This window comes from Cavia porcellus, unplaced genomic scaffold (genome assembly GCF_034190915.1).
Source record: "Cavia porcellus strain 051 isolate PalLab524CR breed Dunkin Hartley unplaced genomic scaffold, mCavPor4.1 scaffold_31, whole genome shotgun sequence".
Classification (NCBI taxonomy): Eukaryota; Metazoa; Chordata; class Mammalia; order Rodentia; family Caviidae; genus Cavia; species Cavia porcellus.
In genome coordinates this window covers 30,867,175-30,885,664 of record NW_026947514.1, presented here as the reverse complement: position 1 = coordinate 30,885,664, position 18,490 = coordinate 30,867,175, and the positions used below count along the sequence as shown (strand labels likewise).

Sequence of the window (18,490 nt, the reverse complement as noted above, 5' to 3'; positions counted from 1 at the left end):
TTCCAGAATTAGATCATTCAACCTGTTATATAAGATTTTCCCAAGTGCAGTACTGCTTTCGCTCTGATAACATACTTTGGAAACCGATTCATCTTTGTCTGTCTCTGGTTTTTTCTTGCTTAATTCAGGTTTCAAACAGTATAAAAATTTCATTTTTTCAAACTTGTCTTTAGAGTTTACTAAATGGAGGTTTGTAGCTATTATTAGCATGTTGTGTCTGTTAATGGGTATGTGATGCCACTTACAACAGTGATGGTAGTTTGGTTAAAGTAAAAATGACTTATTTATTTCAGGTTTATGGAGAATTATGCAAAACTGGGTGGCTGGTTTTATATTGTCGGTGTGTTTGGTCTTTAACAGTACTTTTTATTTCAAAGTTATTCTCTGGTGTGTCTTTAACAGTAGTTTTTATTTCAGAGTTACTGGATTTTACTATTTTTTCCTATTGAGAATAGTTTTTTTCCTGATTTTTATGAAATGTGCTTTTTTTTTTTTTTTTTTTTTTTTTTTTTTTTTTTTTTTTTGGTACTAGGGATTGAACTCACGACCTTGCCCTTAACAGGCAAGTGCTTGAGCCACTGAGCTATTAAACCCCTCGGCCCTGAAATGTGTATCTTGAATAGAATCAGAAGATTTAGATCTTCTGTAGGCATAGAAGCACATTAGCATTTTTAGTCTTTATTCACATTCCCTTTATTTGGGTTTATATGTTTAATTTTAATATGTAGAATCTTTGTATAGTAACTGTTCAGCCTTTTATTAAAAATAAAGCTGGATTTTCTGTTTGTACAAACATTTTTAACCATCTGACAATGCTTTTAGCCTTTAAGAGTTTAAATCTCATCAATAGTATTTCACAGGTTAATGTTGTAGTAAGTATTCTGATTTATTTTCTTTCTTTCTTTTTTTGTTTGAAAGAGGGTCTCACTACATATAGTGTAGCCTGACCTTGACCTCATTTATGTAACCCAGGCTGGCCTTGAACTCACAGCAACACTCTGCCTCAGTCTCTCAAGTGTTGGGATTACAGGTGTGTGCCACCAATCACAGCAGCAAATATACTTCAACATAATAAAATTAAAATATTCTATAATAGGAGACAATCTAGTTAAATAACATGAATGCTGTATCTTTATTAGTACATGGATTCCACTTTGTGGCTCTTGGAATGCTCCTTACTTGCTCTAAGTTACAGCTATCACCTTAAAATGAGGTGATAGTAGTATCTGTTTTATAAGGTAGTTTTGAATTTTATATGTATTAAAAGAGTTAATACACATAAAATGGTTAGAACAGTGCCCAACATGTAGTAAATGTTTAATAGTTCTTCTATGATTATTATCAAACAGGCCACAGGCTATTATGCTGCACAGACGTATCTTGCCCTGTTTGACCCTTTTAATTCAGTGATGTGAAATTAAAATAAAAGAAAATAAATACACATAAAAGTAAGTTAGAGATACTCTAATTATGTCATTGTGTGAAATTTGACAATATTAAAAATAAAACTGAATTATTAATTTCTTACATGATACCAACAAACATTTTTTTTTTTTTTTTGGTCTTTTTCCTTTTTATTGGTACCAGGGATTGAACTCACGACTCCCTGCTTGCAAAGCAGGCGCTTATGCCACTGAGCTAAACCTCTAGTCCCCCAATAAACATTTTTAGCATCTCATCCAATAAAATGGATTGATATACATATAACTTGTCTTTTGATACTCAACTATATAACAAATATTTATTTTCATAAGCATAATGATAGCAGAAGAGATGTACAGCTAATCCTACAGAAGCAAAGCAAGAAATACACTGCAAGATGCTCCTTAAATGTAGGGACAGATCATTTTTTAATTTTAATAGTGTTCAAAGACATCATAGTGTCATAATTTAATATTATATTGTGCAACATATAATGCTGTAAGAAATACATATGCAGCTTACCTTGATTCATTAAGAATATGTTTAGGCTATCTTGTGAAGAATGGACAGACATTTAAAAATAAAAGAATGTTCATTAAGTCCAGTGAAACTTGTTTGGTAAAACAATCTTCCTTTACAGCAATATGAAGAAAAATATTTTGTTAGTGAAGTAAATAAATTTTTATATATTGAATTTCCAGAACCCATCCATGCCTAGTTTTTGTCAGATAGAGACAGTATGTTTTTCTATGTAGCAGCAGTGAAATTTGGAATAAAGAATCACTTACATTTTAATACCCTTTTAATAGCTGACTGAATACTCTGGTAATCATATAAATCTATTCTTCATCCTCATTTGTAAAACTAGAATCACATCTGTGCAGGCCTGTTTCACAGTTAACTGTCAGATTCTTGACAGGCTTACAAGTTTGAAAGTACTTTGTAGATCGCAGATTCATTATGTAAACTAACAACACTGATGCTTTTCATCATTCAGAAGTTTTGCTTTTCAAATATATTACTCCATCTACATATATGAATACAGTATATAGTATATATTTTTACTGGTAATCCTATATTAGATGAATTGCCTGAAAAATAGATGCAAAACTGTATTTGAATGAACTTTCCTGAGAAGAGGTTGAATTTAAATCCTATTCACAAAGGATTTAAAAGATTAGGAACTAGCTGTGAAAGTATATATATTTTTTTCTTTCTTTTTTTTTTTTGGTTAATCGAACTCAGGACCTCGTGCTTGTTGGGCAGGTGCTTATGCTACTGAGCTACATTCCTGGCTCAGTAATTCATTCTTAAACTGTGTATCTTAGAATCATTTTGTATGAATTAGTCTCCAGACTATCACTTAGTTTCTTTCTTTCTTTCTTTCTTTCTTTTTTTTTTTCTCAGTGCTGGGGATTGAACTCATGACCTTGTGCTTGCCAGGCAAGCACTTATGCTGCTGAGCTAAATCCCCGGCCCTATTCCTTAGTTTCTTGAAAGCTTTTCATTAACCAGGTGTATTTCTTGGTTGCTGGATTTGTGGAAAGTATCAGTAAGGATATGAAAATTCTCTTTAACTTGAAACAGAGCCGATAATTTTGTTGTTTAACAGTTTGTTGATTTGTCAATAACAGGGTGGTTGTTCAAAATGTTTGCACAGATAAGAATTGTTTTAATTCAGAATGATGCTTAGAAGTTGTGCAGTAGGTTATGATTGTTCTTTTGCCTCCCAGAAAATGTTGCTTTTAGAAGCATTTAGTTCTTTATTAGAAGACATTATTTTCCTGTTGATGGCTAGCATGGAAAATAAGAAAGGAAAAGACTTTAGATAAAGTAGGTTTCATGCCTAGACTAAAACATTTCTTTCAGAATTTTTTTTGCCAAATCAATTGAGTGTTTATTTATGTGGTAATTTCATTAAGTGAAATAGTTTTTAACTTGAAGAATATTTCAGAATGTTTACATGTCTTTTATTTTTCTAAGATGTATTATACTTGTTTTATACTTTTGTCATCTTTATTAAAAATTTTATTTCCTATTAGTATTTTTCTGATCTCTTTGAGGTACCAAACACACATTTTTGTTTTCCTAGATGTACTTTTTCCACAATAAACATTCTGTGCTAAAAAAGAAGTGTTTTCTTAAGTAATATCTTTTTTCTAAATTTTAAACTTATTTAATAGGAATTGGCCTACTGCAAAGGCCAGCCATAGCATTATGTAACTACTAGAAAGTAACTTGTAAAACTGTAAATACTTTCACTAATCAACAAGCTGTATGATTGAAGTTTTCTAAGAACCATCTTTATCTCACATATTTAGAGTTGAAATGTTGTAGTTTTTGACACAGAATTTAGACAACCTTCACCTCCTGCTGCATCAGAGTTTGCTCTCCTATGTATCTTTAGCCTTTAATACTGTCACTTGTCATTATCCCCTTGTGAACAAATGGTTGCACTAAAATAATTTGGCAGAGAATGTGCAGTTTCCTTACCTTTTTGAAGGATAAATGGGAAAGAACTCTTGAGGCGGGAAGTGTGTTTTGTGGATGATAGTTTCTTTCTGATCTTTTAAGAATAGATCAGAGTAGAGCTGGTGAAATGTTTTAAGGTATTCGTGCCTTGTCCATGAGTTGCCTTTTGTCTTAAATCCTTGAGTGATTTTATTGCTGTACTGGAAAAGCTGAATTACTTGGAGGTCTTGCTCATGCTTCCGATGAATATAAATGTATTCTGAAGACTATATTTTAATGCAAGTCAGTATTTAGAAAATCAAGACTTACAATTTTTAAAAATATTTAAAAAATAAAAAATCTACATCACCATTTAATTATATTCCTCAGAAATATTTGATGTTTTATTATTCATAGATTTTTAATCTCTTGAATGTTTGTGAATTTTTTCCTCCCTAAATATACATGCCTAAATTTTTACTGTACCTAGATGGCTGATTTTTCACTGTTTGCATTTAATATTGCAGTTCAACTAATTCATTTCATCTTTCTTTGCCACAAGATACTGATTTATATGCAGTCCAAAATACAACTTCAGAACCAGTTTTTAAAGTATGCTCTCCCTCCCTTCTGATGCTTTAGTCCAAAGATGTTTTAAAGAAATACTGTCTATTTCCTGCGAAGTTAAATGATTCCACAAGAGTTTGTTAAAGTTGCCTGGCAAAAGTGAATTTTCGGGGATGGGGATTTAGCTCAGCGGTATAAGCGCCTTCTTGGAAGTGTGCGGTCGTGAGTTCGATCCCTGGTACCGATAAAAACGAAACAGACAAAAAAAAAGGTGAATTTTCATCAAGTATGTTATATGTGACTGTGTTTTAAGCTTAATAAGAGACCTTTCCCCACTTTTGGCTCTAATAGAACTGTATCCCTCCTGGACCTTGCCCCAACTAGACATGTTCTATGCAAGTAGTACATGCTCAATGGGGCATGGATTTTAGTTTTATCTAGTATAACCATAAGTTATAGCATGGCATTTTTAGTTGAATGTATGATTCTAGTTGCATTTTGTTGTTGTTGTTGTTGTTTGTTTGTTTGTTTTTAATTTTTAGTGCAGGGTCTTGCTATGTAGTTCAGGTTAGCCTGGATTCACTATGAGCCCTGGCTGGCTTGACCTCATTTGATCCTCCTGCCTCAGCTTCCTGAGTACTGGGGTTAGAGGCATGCACCACCATTCCCAGCCCTAGTTATTGTTAAGACAGGTGGTATAGTGAATATTTTGAAAATTCTTGTACTAATAGGCATTTATACCCAGAATATTACAAAGGATAATTTAGGCAGTAATCATAACTCCACTTTTAATACACTGACCTATACTTTTTACCGTGATGTGTTTTCAAAACTGTTAAGAAAGTAATATAATTTATAACTTTTATAGATAAAATATAGAGTATCAATAGCCAAAAAATCTCTGATTTTCTAAATAAAGCCAAGAACCTTTTGACTAAGAAACACTGGAGTGTTCTGTTTTTGGCCCCTTTACTGAGAAATGATTAGTTTTTACTTAAGATTAAGTCTTCAGTAAAAGGAGGCTGGTAAAGAAGACTGTGCTCTTTTTTCTTTTTCATTTCTCGGTATTCACTGAGCACATGCTGCTTTTCTTGAATTCTTCTGAATAATTTTAGTACATCTTATGGCTTAGGCTGTCTCCTGTAATTTATGTCTGAATAAATTTTCCCAAGTTCTGGAATTACAGGCATGTTTCACAATGGCTGGCTCACAAGATAACGGTTGAATTGACTTTTTAAGTAGTAATTCAAATCCCATAACCTGACTTTACTGGTGTCTACGGTTCATTAGTAGGTATGCCAGTGCCTCCTCTTAAGTTTTCGCTTCTTCCCTCAACTGCCTTGTTTTCTTTCTCATTCAGCAACTGCCCTAATACCTATGTTTTCCTTTGAGACTGCAGGTTGTGTTTCCATTTCATTGAGGTTGTAATAGTTAAGAATTGGCAAAGTATGCAAGTGCTTTGTAGATTGTGATAGGAAAACAGCAACCTAGAACAGCACCGAAATACAGCGTTCCATGATGATAGCAGTGCTCCTGTGTCAACTGGTGTCCACTAGCTGCTGTCACTGTGGAGTGCTTGAAGTGTGGCTCACCAATGTGAGAAGCAGATTTTTCATTTTAGTTATTATGTTTAAATAGCCACACGTAGCTAGTCTCATTATGTATTGTAATATGATAGCAACATATTATATTGGACCACACAGTTCTAAATGACCAGCTTTAGCCAGCATCACTTCTTTATTGAGATTATGTAATTTTTGTGTACACCAGCTTTTATCTCACAAATAGTAGAGCTTTTTTATGTTTAATGGAATTTTTATACTAGAAGAATGTTTTTGCATTAGCTTCTTTTAATTATATTTAGCATCAACATAGCCTTTCTCACAATTAATTATTCTCATAATATTTAGATCAGTAGTAAACAAGTTAGTTTATATTCAAATGAATGAAAATTATTTTACAATTTGATTTAGAAGCCCAGATTGGCCAATTATATGGTTTTGTAAAATATATGTAATTCTGCCAAGCCATTGTTTTGATTTGTTATTGTTATATATTTGGTTTTTAGTTTGTATTTTATGGCTTCTAAATTAGACTATGGGTTTGTAGGCTGTAGTGGGAGATTTTGCTGATATTTGCTTTCTAATTTGTGGGAAATAGGATCATAGTTTTTTAATAAATGTGGATTTATAATACATTGCATTGTACAGTTAAGGGATACTGATGCTATCTTAACATTTTAATTAACCAGTTGCATAGGTCCAAAGTCAGGGTTCCATTTAATGATGCCAAAACCATGGCACAGAGTAATGCAAGATAAATTCACTGCCTTACTCTGTAGCATCTACCATCACAAATAGGAGTCCCTACTTTATGATATTTCAACTTACAACTTTTCAGTTTTATAGTGGTGAGACATATTTAGTAAAAACTGAATGTTGACCTTTTCCTGGGCTGGCCATATGTGACCCAGTACTCCATGTCAGTGTCACAGTGGCAGTTAGTCACAGCTTCCAGTCAGCCACATAATTGCAAGAGAAGCCAACAGATACTCCACATTGTAACCTACTGCTAGATTATGCTGTTTGATAGGTTAGGTGTGTCAAAAGTGTTTTTGACCTGTGGTATTTTCACTTTACAATGGGTTTATTTGGTGTACTTCCATCATAAGTCAAGGAGTATCTGTAAATCTTTGTTGCTTTTTCTGTTCTCATAAGAGTAAAAACTAATGCCCCCATTCCTACTAATAGAAGCTAAAAGATACTTTTAAGGTTGATTTAATTAAAGGAAAGATAGAGGAATATGGAACAGAAATAAAGAAAAGATTTGAGATTTTAGGAAAAGATTTAAAGCAGTGGGGATCTTAAAATAGGAAGTTGAAGGGAAGATAATGAGCTGGATAAGTGAAAGGCACAACTTTTTAAAAATAAATTCACTTTAAGTGACCCTCTTATCACCTGATAGGATAGATTTATAATATATATATGAAAAGCAGATGTGTTTCTCTTTAATCATGAGGGTGGGGCATCAAGGGAAAGACAAGCTCAGCTGCTATGTACATCTCTGAGCTAGGCTCCCATTTGACTTAAGTCTGTCTTGATGCAGCAGCACAGGTCAGCGAGGAGACAGTGTCATTTCGCCGTGAACGCAGTACATTTAGGCGCCAGGCAGTGCGGCGCCGGCACAATGCAGGGAGTAACCCTACCCCTCCTACCTTGCTCATCGGATCACCTCTAAGGTATGGTATTTTTAAATTCCACCAAGTTTAGCATGCATGCAGCAAATTTTCTAACCTGTTTTGTCAAGCTCAAGAAAGCATTGGAAGAGCTTTTTCTTTTTTCTTTTCTATACATTTCAGCCGTTGTAGGTTTTCATTGCATGTGCCATGAGCCTATTGCAATATGCATGCCTTGTGTTGCACTGTTTAAGTAATCAGATTGGTCTTGCCAATTTAAGTAGAAAAATTCCTTTAGGGTACTTACAGAATTGTAAATAGCAGCCTTAAATTAGTTTTTTTTTAAACCCAAATTAATAAAATTAATACATCTTCCCAACATCTTGAACATGTTTTATATGAACAATTATGGGACCAAGTGTTGAGGTTGTTAAGAAATAACACATACGATAAAAAGGAAAAAGACAAAAAAAAAAAAGAAATAACACATAACTGACCTCAGCTTGATAAGTCAGTTTATTTTATGTCACTGAAATGTTTTGTTTTATATTGCTTAAAACTTTTATTTCACAATCACAAGGATCTAGTAACTGACACAGAACCAAATAAACTATGGTCATTTGAATATTGCTGTTTCTGTGTATATCTATGTTAATTTCTCAATCCCTTATAGTGTATTCAACAAAAACATTTTTATTTTTCTAATATTCCTAAGTAAGAAAACATCCATTTATAATAATAGGGATGCTTTCTATTACATTTTTATTATTTTATTCTTAGTTACATCAAATCCGATGAATTTGTATTTTGAGTAAGAAATGTAAAAATCTATCTGAAAGAGTTACACTTTTTTTTAAAAAAGGACAAAATATGGGGCTGGGGATTTAGCTCAGCAGCATAAGCACCTGCCTTGCAAGCAGGCAGTCATGAGTTCGATCCCCGGTACCGATAAAAAGGAAAAAGACCAAAAAAAAAAAAAAAAAAAAAAAAAAAAAAGGACAAAATATGAACATCAATACATGTGCTTGCTTAAGCAGTGCATGTGTTACACTATATACTTTCACTATCCTCTGTGTCCAAAAGCAACATAAAATTATTTTTCTGTTACATTTTAATTTTAACTTAAGGAAGAATAGTTGATGAAATAACTTGAGTGCAGTGGTAGGTTAGAAGTGATACTCTCCCCTAAAAGACAAAAAAAAAACCTTGTTCTTAAGTGTAGCAAAATTCTGTTTCTTCAAACATTTCAGTTTTATTCTGTGGAGATTTAAGAGTCAATTATTTTCCTGTGTTTCATCTTATAGCTGGGAACTTCATCTTTCATAGATCAAGTTCCTAATTCAGTAATGTATGGTTATGTGAGAAGTAATATGGATTAAACCAATATTTATAATATAAAAATGGGAAGACAATTTTAAAAGAAACATTTGCTCTAGAAAACTTCTCTTTTTGCCAGCCCTTCCCTTCCATTTTCTTTCTGCCTCCTTTCCTTTCCTCTTGAAGGAACTTTCCTTTCTGCTAGTGGATTTGGGACTTAGTCCCAAATGCAGAAAGAACTGAGCATTTTCTTTTGATTTTTCTATTTTGTTTCTAACTTACTTTTGCTTCATGATTAATACTTGCCATAGACAACTTCTTAGTTTTCCTACTTGTTCCATGTTTATATTTCTTAAACATTTTTTAACTTTCTATTTTTAGTCTTTAAAAATCCTTTTATTCTTTGCCACAAATGCACCTGCTGAACCTCACTGACCAAACAACTGTAGACAAATTAGTTTCTTTCTCTTCCTGGTGGAATATTGAAGAGTTACTGTTTTATCTCTAGCCAGTCACATAGTATGTTTCCATCTTTTTCTAGGATTTTAAATGCATCATATCTAGGATATGGTATAGAACTGATTTCTAAAGGGTTTACACTAGAATTTTTAAAAAGTATTCTCCTGGTAGTTAGGATGTAAATTTTAAGGTTCAAGGATATTTCTAATATAAAACTTTCATATATTCTAAATAAGATGACCAAAATTTAGCTGTGAGAATTTAGGAGAACTACAAACTTACTGAAGTTATAGTTTGTAATTGTAAAAATATTCAGATAAAGTATACTATTATTTTTCTGTGTGAGCTATCAAATAATTCCATCTTTATAGGATAGAATGCTTATTTAAAACTTGGAAAAATTTTCAAAAAGGAGTAGATATGACTATACTTTCATTACAGTTACTATACAATACTGTGTAAAGAAACATTAGTAAAATCTACAGTAGGACCCCTTTATACATTCCAAGGCTACCAGTAGATTACTGAAACCTCAGATAGCACTAAACCCTGTATATATTATATCTTTTCCTGCATTGTATATATATGCTTCTAATAAAGTTTAATTTATAAATTTATCACAGTAAAACATTCACATTGATAATTGCTAATAAAATAGAACATTTATAACAATATATTATAATTAGAGGTATTTAAATCTTGCTAATTTTTAATTTCCGGAGTATTCAACTTAATATTTTCAGACTGCTGTTGACTGCAGGTAACCAGAACCATGGAAAGTAAAACCTTGATTAAATGGGAAATACTGTATTTTAATTAGTGAATTATTTAAATAATGACCACCTCCAAAACAACTTGTTAAAATTTATGCTTGTAAGAGTTGGGAACGAATCATCAATTTACTTACAAAGAATTTGTATATTTTTTATGATGCTTATTAGAATAAACTTTTGTGTGTGTGTGTGAGATAGGGTCTCATTCTATAGTACAAGCCACTGTTAACACTGGCTATGTAACCTAGCTGGTTTCCACTCCCAATCCTCCTGCTTAGCCCTCTTGAGTGCTTGGATTACAGACAAACATCACCATACCATCTAGAATTATATTTTAAGTGTTTTTAAGTTAAGTTACTTATGTAGGTTGGTTTTGTAGGCCTTTATTAAATTTATCCTAGTTACAAAATATACAAACAAGTGTTTTTAAATTATAATAACAATATTAAGAGTCCTGTATTAACCTAAATTTCCTGTGGTTTTGAATTCTGGTTAATATCCTGGAGTGGAAAGAAATCATCAGTGATTTTAGGGCAGGGAAAAAAAGAGTTAGTGTACTTCCTTGATGTGTTTTTAAGAACATAAGATTGAAAGATATGTAATAAGGTCCTAATCATACGTGAGCAACCAGGATTAGAAACTCATGAGATCATTTTGTGATCAGACATAAAGCCACCAAAAAAATCGTTGCTCAGACATAAAGCCACCAAAAAATTGTTGCTTGTGTACTATGTTCACAACACTTTTTTCTGTGGGATCAAGACATATATATTTTAATTGAGATACATACAGAGGCACCTGACAGCAATGGAAGGAACGATGTTCAACTACTGCTTCAGTGGTTCATAGGAAGGAAAGACAGACCAGCTATTCTTCTGTCATTAAAATTAGAAAGGTTATTTAGTCTGATTTCAATTGTCAGTGTTACCATTTGTACCTCATAATCATAGACCCAAATTTCTACCTTCCTTTGACTGTGTTTTAGGTTAGTACCTTTTGTCAAAATGATAGGTTTGCATTGTAATTGGAACTGTAAAAAGATACGTTATTAGTTTAAAATGAAATGCAGCCTTCCAGGGAAATGTTTGCTGACAATTTGTACAAAAATGACAGGCTATATTGTTGTTGAAGTGTTTGAAAATGGGAAGTAAACATCTTATTTTGGAGTTAAAAAAGAGTTTGACATTATAATCACAGAGTTTGGCTAATTTTTTTTTTATTTTGGAGTTGATTTTTATGTGTAGAATAGCATTTTGAAAACATTTTGTATATTTGGATATATAGTGCATCTCTGGATTGAAGATAGTACATTCTTAAAAATGTTTCACTAAAATCTATCTAATTGCATCTTAGCTAAAACTTTAAATGAAAAAAATTGATAGAAAATTTTGCTGAATACGTATTCTATAAAATTCCACCCTCTTCTGAACCTGAAAGGATATACTACTGAACTACTTAAATGTTTTTTTCTATGTTCTCTCATGAAATTGGTTTATTTTGGTAAGGTTTATAAATAAGTTTAAATAGCTCCTGTGGAAGAGTAACACATCAGTTATATATGTAGGAAGATAAAAACTTTGTTCTCAGTATCATCTCTTGATTTACATATATTGTACAAAGTTCTAATCCAAAGTTGTTAACTCTTTATATAGACCAGACTAGTCTCAAACTCTATTAATCCTCCTGCCTCAGCCTCCTAAGTGCGTGGATTACAGGCAAGCACCACCACACCCAGCTCATTGTGTGCATTCTTATACTCTGCTGAGAATGTGTATTTTTATAGCTCTAGAAAAGGCCTGAAAAATGACTGTTGTTGGTATTTTATAGAGCATTCCACAGTGATAACAAATGTTCTATAATCTGAACTATCCAATATGGTGATGCTAATTGCTAGTAACAGCCAACATAGATAGGCTGTTAGTGTTCGCTGTCAATAGTTGTGTGGTTACTGAGCACTTGAAATGGTCAGTATGACTGAGGAGCTAAAAGTTTTCATTTAAACGCTCCCAGATTACTATATTAGACATATAGTCCAGATTATTCCATTGCCATAACCAAAAGGCTAAGCCAAATACTGTATGCAGCATTTTCTACTTAGCCTTTTAGTTCATGATTAATCTATAGCAGATAGTTTGTTTTTTGGTACCAGAAAAACCATTATATTGAATGCAAGGGATTAGAGACAAATTGAAAATCATTAAAAATGAGATTATCCATTTTGTTCTAGAAATCTGCTTTAGTAACATACTCTCTGGGATTATTTAAAGTAACCTTAAATTGATAGAAGGCAGTGTTGTATTGAACATCATGAGGAAAATAATTATAATGTAATGAAAATGTTTTCATGAACTTCATCAGTTTAAATTTGACTACATAGTGTAATAAATTTTGTATTACACTAAATTTATAAGAAATGAATTAATATAGAAAAATCAAATAATCTTGTAAATAATTTTAATAAATAATAAATTTATAACAATACACTTAATATCTTAAAGTTTTTATAAATCTAGAAAAGATAGAATATTCTTGGAGAAATCACAGGTTTCCAAATTAGTAAGCTTTTTTAAACTGATGGCTCTGTTAGTGAAGCTGTAATATGATTGAAAAAGAAAACAAAATTTGTTAAAGGAGCATAATTGGCAACTAACGTTTGGTATATAAAATGTGTGGCAATTATTTCATTAATAAGTAGGCCTTTAACACATAATGCTTTGTATCTGTCTGCTTCTGTTACTGTCCCAATGATCTGTTTTTATTTGGTTAAGTAAGTTTTTCTGGGTCTTACAGTAGTTAGTGATTTTTTTTTTAATTTAAAATTGTCATATTGGTTGCATTTGAAAGATTCTTTGATCCTCAAGTACATAGAACTTTGTTTTATTGTGAATTTGAGATCCCAGAATATTTGAAAGAAAATTCTAGTGGTACTCCGAGACTCAGACTGCAAAATGGGGCTCACTATTGGGGACATCTCCAGCATATATATTGAATGTACTCACAGTTCTTCTTTGCTGTTTTCTGTTTCCTTAACACTAGAATTTAATTGGCCTTCAGATGGAAGAAAATAGCAGATTAAACAGTCTACATATATATTAAATGTTTACTGGGTTCATCATTATGGATCAAATTAATATGAACCAGAGCATTTAGGTTGTCAGTGCAATTTGTGTATTTTGCTGGATTTCTTGGCACCTTGTTAGGTTATGTTGAAAAAGTATCTTTGTGAAATCAGTTTTCTACATTGATTTCATTCTAGTTGTTGTCTTCTCTTTTCTTCCCTGTAATGTCTCCCCAATCCATGTTTTTTCCTAGCCTTCAAGATGGTCAGCAAGGCCAGCAGTCCACAGCCCAGGTCAAAGTCCAGTCCCGTCCCCCTTCTCAGGCTGCAGTGCTCAGTGCTAGTGCCTCCTTGCTGGTGAGAAATGGGAGTGTCCACTTAGAAGCATCACATGACAATGCATCTGCTGTAGGCGGTAGCAGTTTGCACGATGAACTTGGTATGCAGGCCTTACGTAATCTTGATGGTACAAAACTTTAACGTGGCAGATAATGGGTAACGATTGCAATTCTTTCTTGAGATAGCTTCATTGTGGAGCTATGTGTAGAAGCATTGCTTATATAGGATTTGTCCTGTGTATAAGGAGAATTTGACCTTTCTTTTTTCTTTTTGTGTGTCTCTACTGTTCTTTGGAGCATGTCCATTATTAATGCGTGGTTAATATTTTAATATGCACTTTAGTTTTGTCTTAAAATGATTTGAGGAAGTTTGTTATTCCTAGGCATTTGTACCATGTGGAAAAATGTTAATTTTTTAACAACTGCAATGACTAAACTTTCAGTTCTTAAAATTCTTTGTACTGTATCTATATATAGGAAAGGCAAAGTGTTTCTAATGGTTTCTTACATAGAATGTTTCTTTAGGTGTTCTATATTTTATATGTGCCTAGTTGTAGTATTTATTCTAATTCTAAGTGTAATATTCTGAGGACAGTGGCTTTGTGCTAATATCAAATAATAACTTCATAAAGTTTATTTTTTCTAGTGAATGTGTCTACAATTATACAAATAAATTCCTAAATAGTTAATTCTTAGAGATGTTGTGTAGTATACAGCCTTAGTAATACTACATACCCACTCAAATACCTGTTTTTATGGATTAGTATTTAAAGACTAGATTTTTATACTGTTTTCATATTTCTGTACTGAGCCACCATTCTTGTGCTTAGGATGCACATTAATAATGGACTAAGCAAATATAATGAAGAAAATGTTTTTATTCAGAAATATTCATTTGAAAGCATTTTCTCATATGATTTTATCAATATTATAATTGCTTTTCACTTATGAAGATGAAAATCCAGTTGAAGCTTTAATTGCAAGGCTATCATAGTGTCAGTTGCCGCAGTTATGCTTAATAAAACTGTGTGTGCACTTATTCATTGACTCCTTTTCCATTTTGTAAAAAATAAGTTACAGGGAGGCATTAATAAAGGGATATATATATATACATATGGATGACAGTCATTTGCAAAACCTACAAAATTTGAAAATGGTCATCCAAGATATTTATAACATTAGAGTCTATGGTGATTTTATGTATCACCATATTGTGAGAACACAGTAAAATACTTGCTGTTGTTGTTGTCTTTTTGAGTCAGAATCTTCCTGTGTAGTTCAGGTTGGCCTTGGGCTCACTTTGTAGCCCAGGCTGGTCTTGAACTTGGAACAGTCCCTCTGCCTCAGCCTCCCGAGTGCTGGGATTACAGGAGTGCAATACAGTGCCCAGTTTAGTAAAACACTTTAAATTTAGAATAGTGTTTTTGAGTTTGCCATTTGAAGAGAAAGAAAGTCTCTAAGGAGAATACTGGTGAGGGAAGAAGGTAGTATTTTGCATAGCACCTTGTTTTAACTGAAAATGGGATACTTTTTAGTTGTAACTACAATCAGCTGTGTAATAACATTGATGCTTATTACCAGGTAACTGTTATAGACAAAAGATTTGTGAATCTGTAAATGTAAAGTTGTGGTTTTTCGTTTGTCCATTGACTTTATGGTAGTAAGTTGGCTGAAATAAAAGACTTCATTTTGATCCATTTGAGATCTTTTAGACTTTTATCAGATGAAGGAAAAAATAAACTAGATAATTTTCCTGAATAAAAATTGTTTTGCTTTAAAGTTAGCTAAGCGGGCATTCATTATGAAGCCTCATTTTAAACCCATGTATAGATTATTAGAAATAAATGTGTCTGACCTGTGTTGCCATTCTGTAGATAAAATCCCTCTTCTGATTAGACATGTCTAGCACTGTAATACTTTTGTGGCATGATTTAATTTTCTATGTGATTTTTAAGTAAGAGTACTAAGACAATTCTTAAGTACTAGATACTCAGGTTAGTCATGATATTCGCTAACTATACAATATTTACACTATTTCTATAGAAAACTTAAGCATCCACTTTCTACATGTAAAAAAATGTTTTTATTATATTACATATGTATTATACGTTTTCTTATGTAAACTATATACACACAGAGGTATTCAAATCTGTATTTAGGAGGCATAATTGTTAATCACAATTTTAGAAAATGAATTATAATTGATACAGTTTTAAAGGAAAAACTTGGATAATTGACTTTCTCATAGACTTCATTCCCATGAAATGCCAGTTTGAAAAAAAAAAAGCTCAAATGATATAGTAATGATGGTTGCATTTTGAAGTTTACATTTTTGAAAAGGAAATTTCCGTTAGAATTTCTCAAGTTTTACTATGTAATATGTTTCACATTTAAAGGTTAATTTCATTCTGATGACTCTCTTAGCAGACTTGCTTATTATAGTATTTCATACTTTTTGTGAATTAAACTGTAATGCTTAGTAAAACAGGCTGCGGTTCAGTGCCCAGATTAGGTCACACAAAAAACTAAATTCAAGTGGCCTTAAAGATCTACTTTATATTTGCTGAGCTGCTTCTATAAATCATGGCAGTCATTTCCCGTTAATGAATACTAATACATTGATGCAATGATGAAAGGTGCCTCGAAAGTTGATAATTATACTCTTCATATACAACATAACATCTCAAAGCACATGTTCTAGATAAGATCAGATTATAGAGTGGAAAATTGGCATGTGTGTATGGCAGTGGTAATTATATACCTTGGAAATAGTGTCTTTTGGAAAAATTTTAAAGTTCTTACAGTATAGACAAGAAAGGAACATAAGGAAGTTTTGTATTGATATATAAATAGAGGTTTAAATTTGGTTAGTGCTATGAGTTTAAAAATTGACACTTGATTTTTTAGAAAGTTTTTTGTTTGCTACTTTACAGGGATAACAAAGAAGTTATTCTTTGAGATAATCTACTTTATTACAGAGTTTATTAATTTGAAAATGTGGTCAGTTCTAGAAGACTGAAAACCTGGCAATACCCTGTTGTCCTTAGTAAGCGGTTTGTCACAGCTGTGTATTACTAAGCAGAAATACAATTTGGGAACTTTTAAGTGTTTTACTTTAAAAAGCAGAGACTCACATGGTCTATAATATTTTAGTAACCTTTATTAGAGTTAGTTTTGATGTTTAGAAAATACTGTGCTACTTTGTGCATTTGGGCTGTATCATGAACACATCTTATTACTATAAATACAGAATTAGGACTGTCTGGAACATCAGGGTTTATATACTTCAGTTTCCTATGTTCTGATAGATCATTTTCATTTATCTGAACAACAAAAAAAAGATCTATTCTTTTGACAACAGCTTTGATCATGTTCTTTTTGTTTTGAGTATCAAAATACTAAATTCAGTTTTTGATCCTGTTGGAGAGGAAGGACTATATATAACAACATTATATAAATAAAAGTGAAATGTTTATTTAAACAATAAAAATGCTTCATTTTATCTAGAAGAAAAAAGTATTACAAGGTAAAGGGGATATATCTACTTTCACAGCCTTTTGGTAGAATATATTTTTCCCCGCCTTAGAATAGGCAACATGTTGAAGAAAGTTAAGTAACCTGTAGTCCCATCACTCAGAGGTATCCATTATTAATATTTTGTAACCTTTTTCTAGCCTTTTTGAAATGTATACATGGGTATAATTTTCTAAACAGAGTTGGGATTTATTGTGAGTTTTGTATCTTACTTTTTTCACTTTGTATGTCTGAACCTTCATGCATGTTATAACTTTTTTTTTTTTATAAATGGCTGCATAAAACTTTGTCATTGAGTTCTTTCAAAGGCTGTACCTTGTAGTAAACTATAGATTCAGACACCTAGCTTCAAATCCAAGCTTTGCCTCATAGTAGGTATGTAACCTTGGGTAAGATATTTTCTCTCCCTGTGCCTGAGTTTTCTTGTTTATTAAAGGGACCAAATAATGCATACTTCATATGTTTGTGAAGGTTATATATAAATAAAATACGCAAAATGATGAGAACAGTGTATGACAATAGTAAGTTTATTAGACAAATGCTATTGTCATTACTAAGTTTTTGTCATAACTAATGTTGATGAAACATTACTATATCATGATGTGTTTAACCAGTAAACTAAGTTTATTATTTGCCTTTAAGGCTATTGTAATCACTGTGCTGAAGGTCCTTTATGGATTAATTCTTAGCAGAAATATGTTGGAGTAGATTTCTCAGTCAAGGAGAACAAAATTATTGGGGTGCCTACTATGAGGTCCTACTTTTAATTGCTTAATGGAAAGCTCTGAAAAGTTTATCTTTTATCTGGTGGGTTTTAGAGTGTCTGTTTTATCCCCTTAAGTATGAGTTTAAAAAGACCATATATATGTATGTGTGTATTTTGGTACTGGGAATGAAACTCAGGCACTGTGTCAGTAAGCGGTGTCCCTGGCTATGTTTTTGTTTTTGGTACCAGGAATTGAACCTAGGGCCTTGGACTTGCCAGGCAGGCACTTATTCTGTTGAGCTATATCCTTGGCTTTCCTTGGCCTTTTATAAAATTTATTTTTATTTTTTATCAATTAAAAATAAACTTAGATAAATTTTATTTACTCTAACCTTTCTTTATCCCCTGGATAATGCTCAGAAGTTTATCATTATTACTGTGGCACATTATAGAATATTATTTCAATTTTGGACACATGAGTTGTTTTAGGAATTTTACAGAAAATAATAGGACTAGTGAAGATACCTAATTTGTCTCTTAATAAATTGTAAAGAATTCATTGATTGCTATGCTAGTTTATCTGCCCTCTAATATTAACCATTCTTTAAATTATTAAAATCCATTAATATATGCATTTCTTACAATATAGTTTGTGTTGTTTAGTAGAGAGTCGCCCCAGAATAAGTGGTT

General features: G+C 32.1%; 1 protein-coding gene across 6 annotated transcripts in view; it reads left to right on the top strand.

Moving 5' to 3' along the window:
• Pcnx1 (pecanex 1) overlaps nucleotides 1-18,490 on the top strand; it is a 152,282-nt gene that overhangs the window by 56,660 nt on the left and 77,132 nt on the right. For 3 of the 6 annotated variants that reach the window (XM_063240865.1, XM_063240863.1, XM_063240869.1), the window contains 2 exons: nucleotides 7,546-7,678; nucleotides 13,477-13,661. The exons of 2 other annotated variants lie outside the window; for them this stretch is intronic. In XM_063240865.1, the coding sequence (XP_063096935.1) occupies nucleotides 7,546-7,678; nucleotides 13,477-13,661 (318 nt within the window). The remainder of the gene's footprint in view (nucleotides 1-7,545; nucleotides 7,679-13,476; nucleotides 13,662-18,490) is intronic. One more of the 6 variants, XM_063240864.1, reaches the window with a different exon arrangement.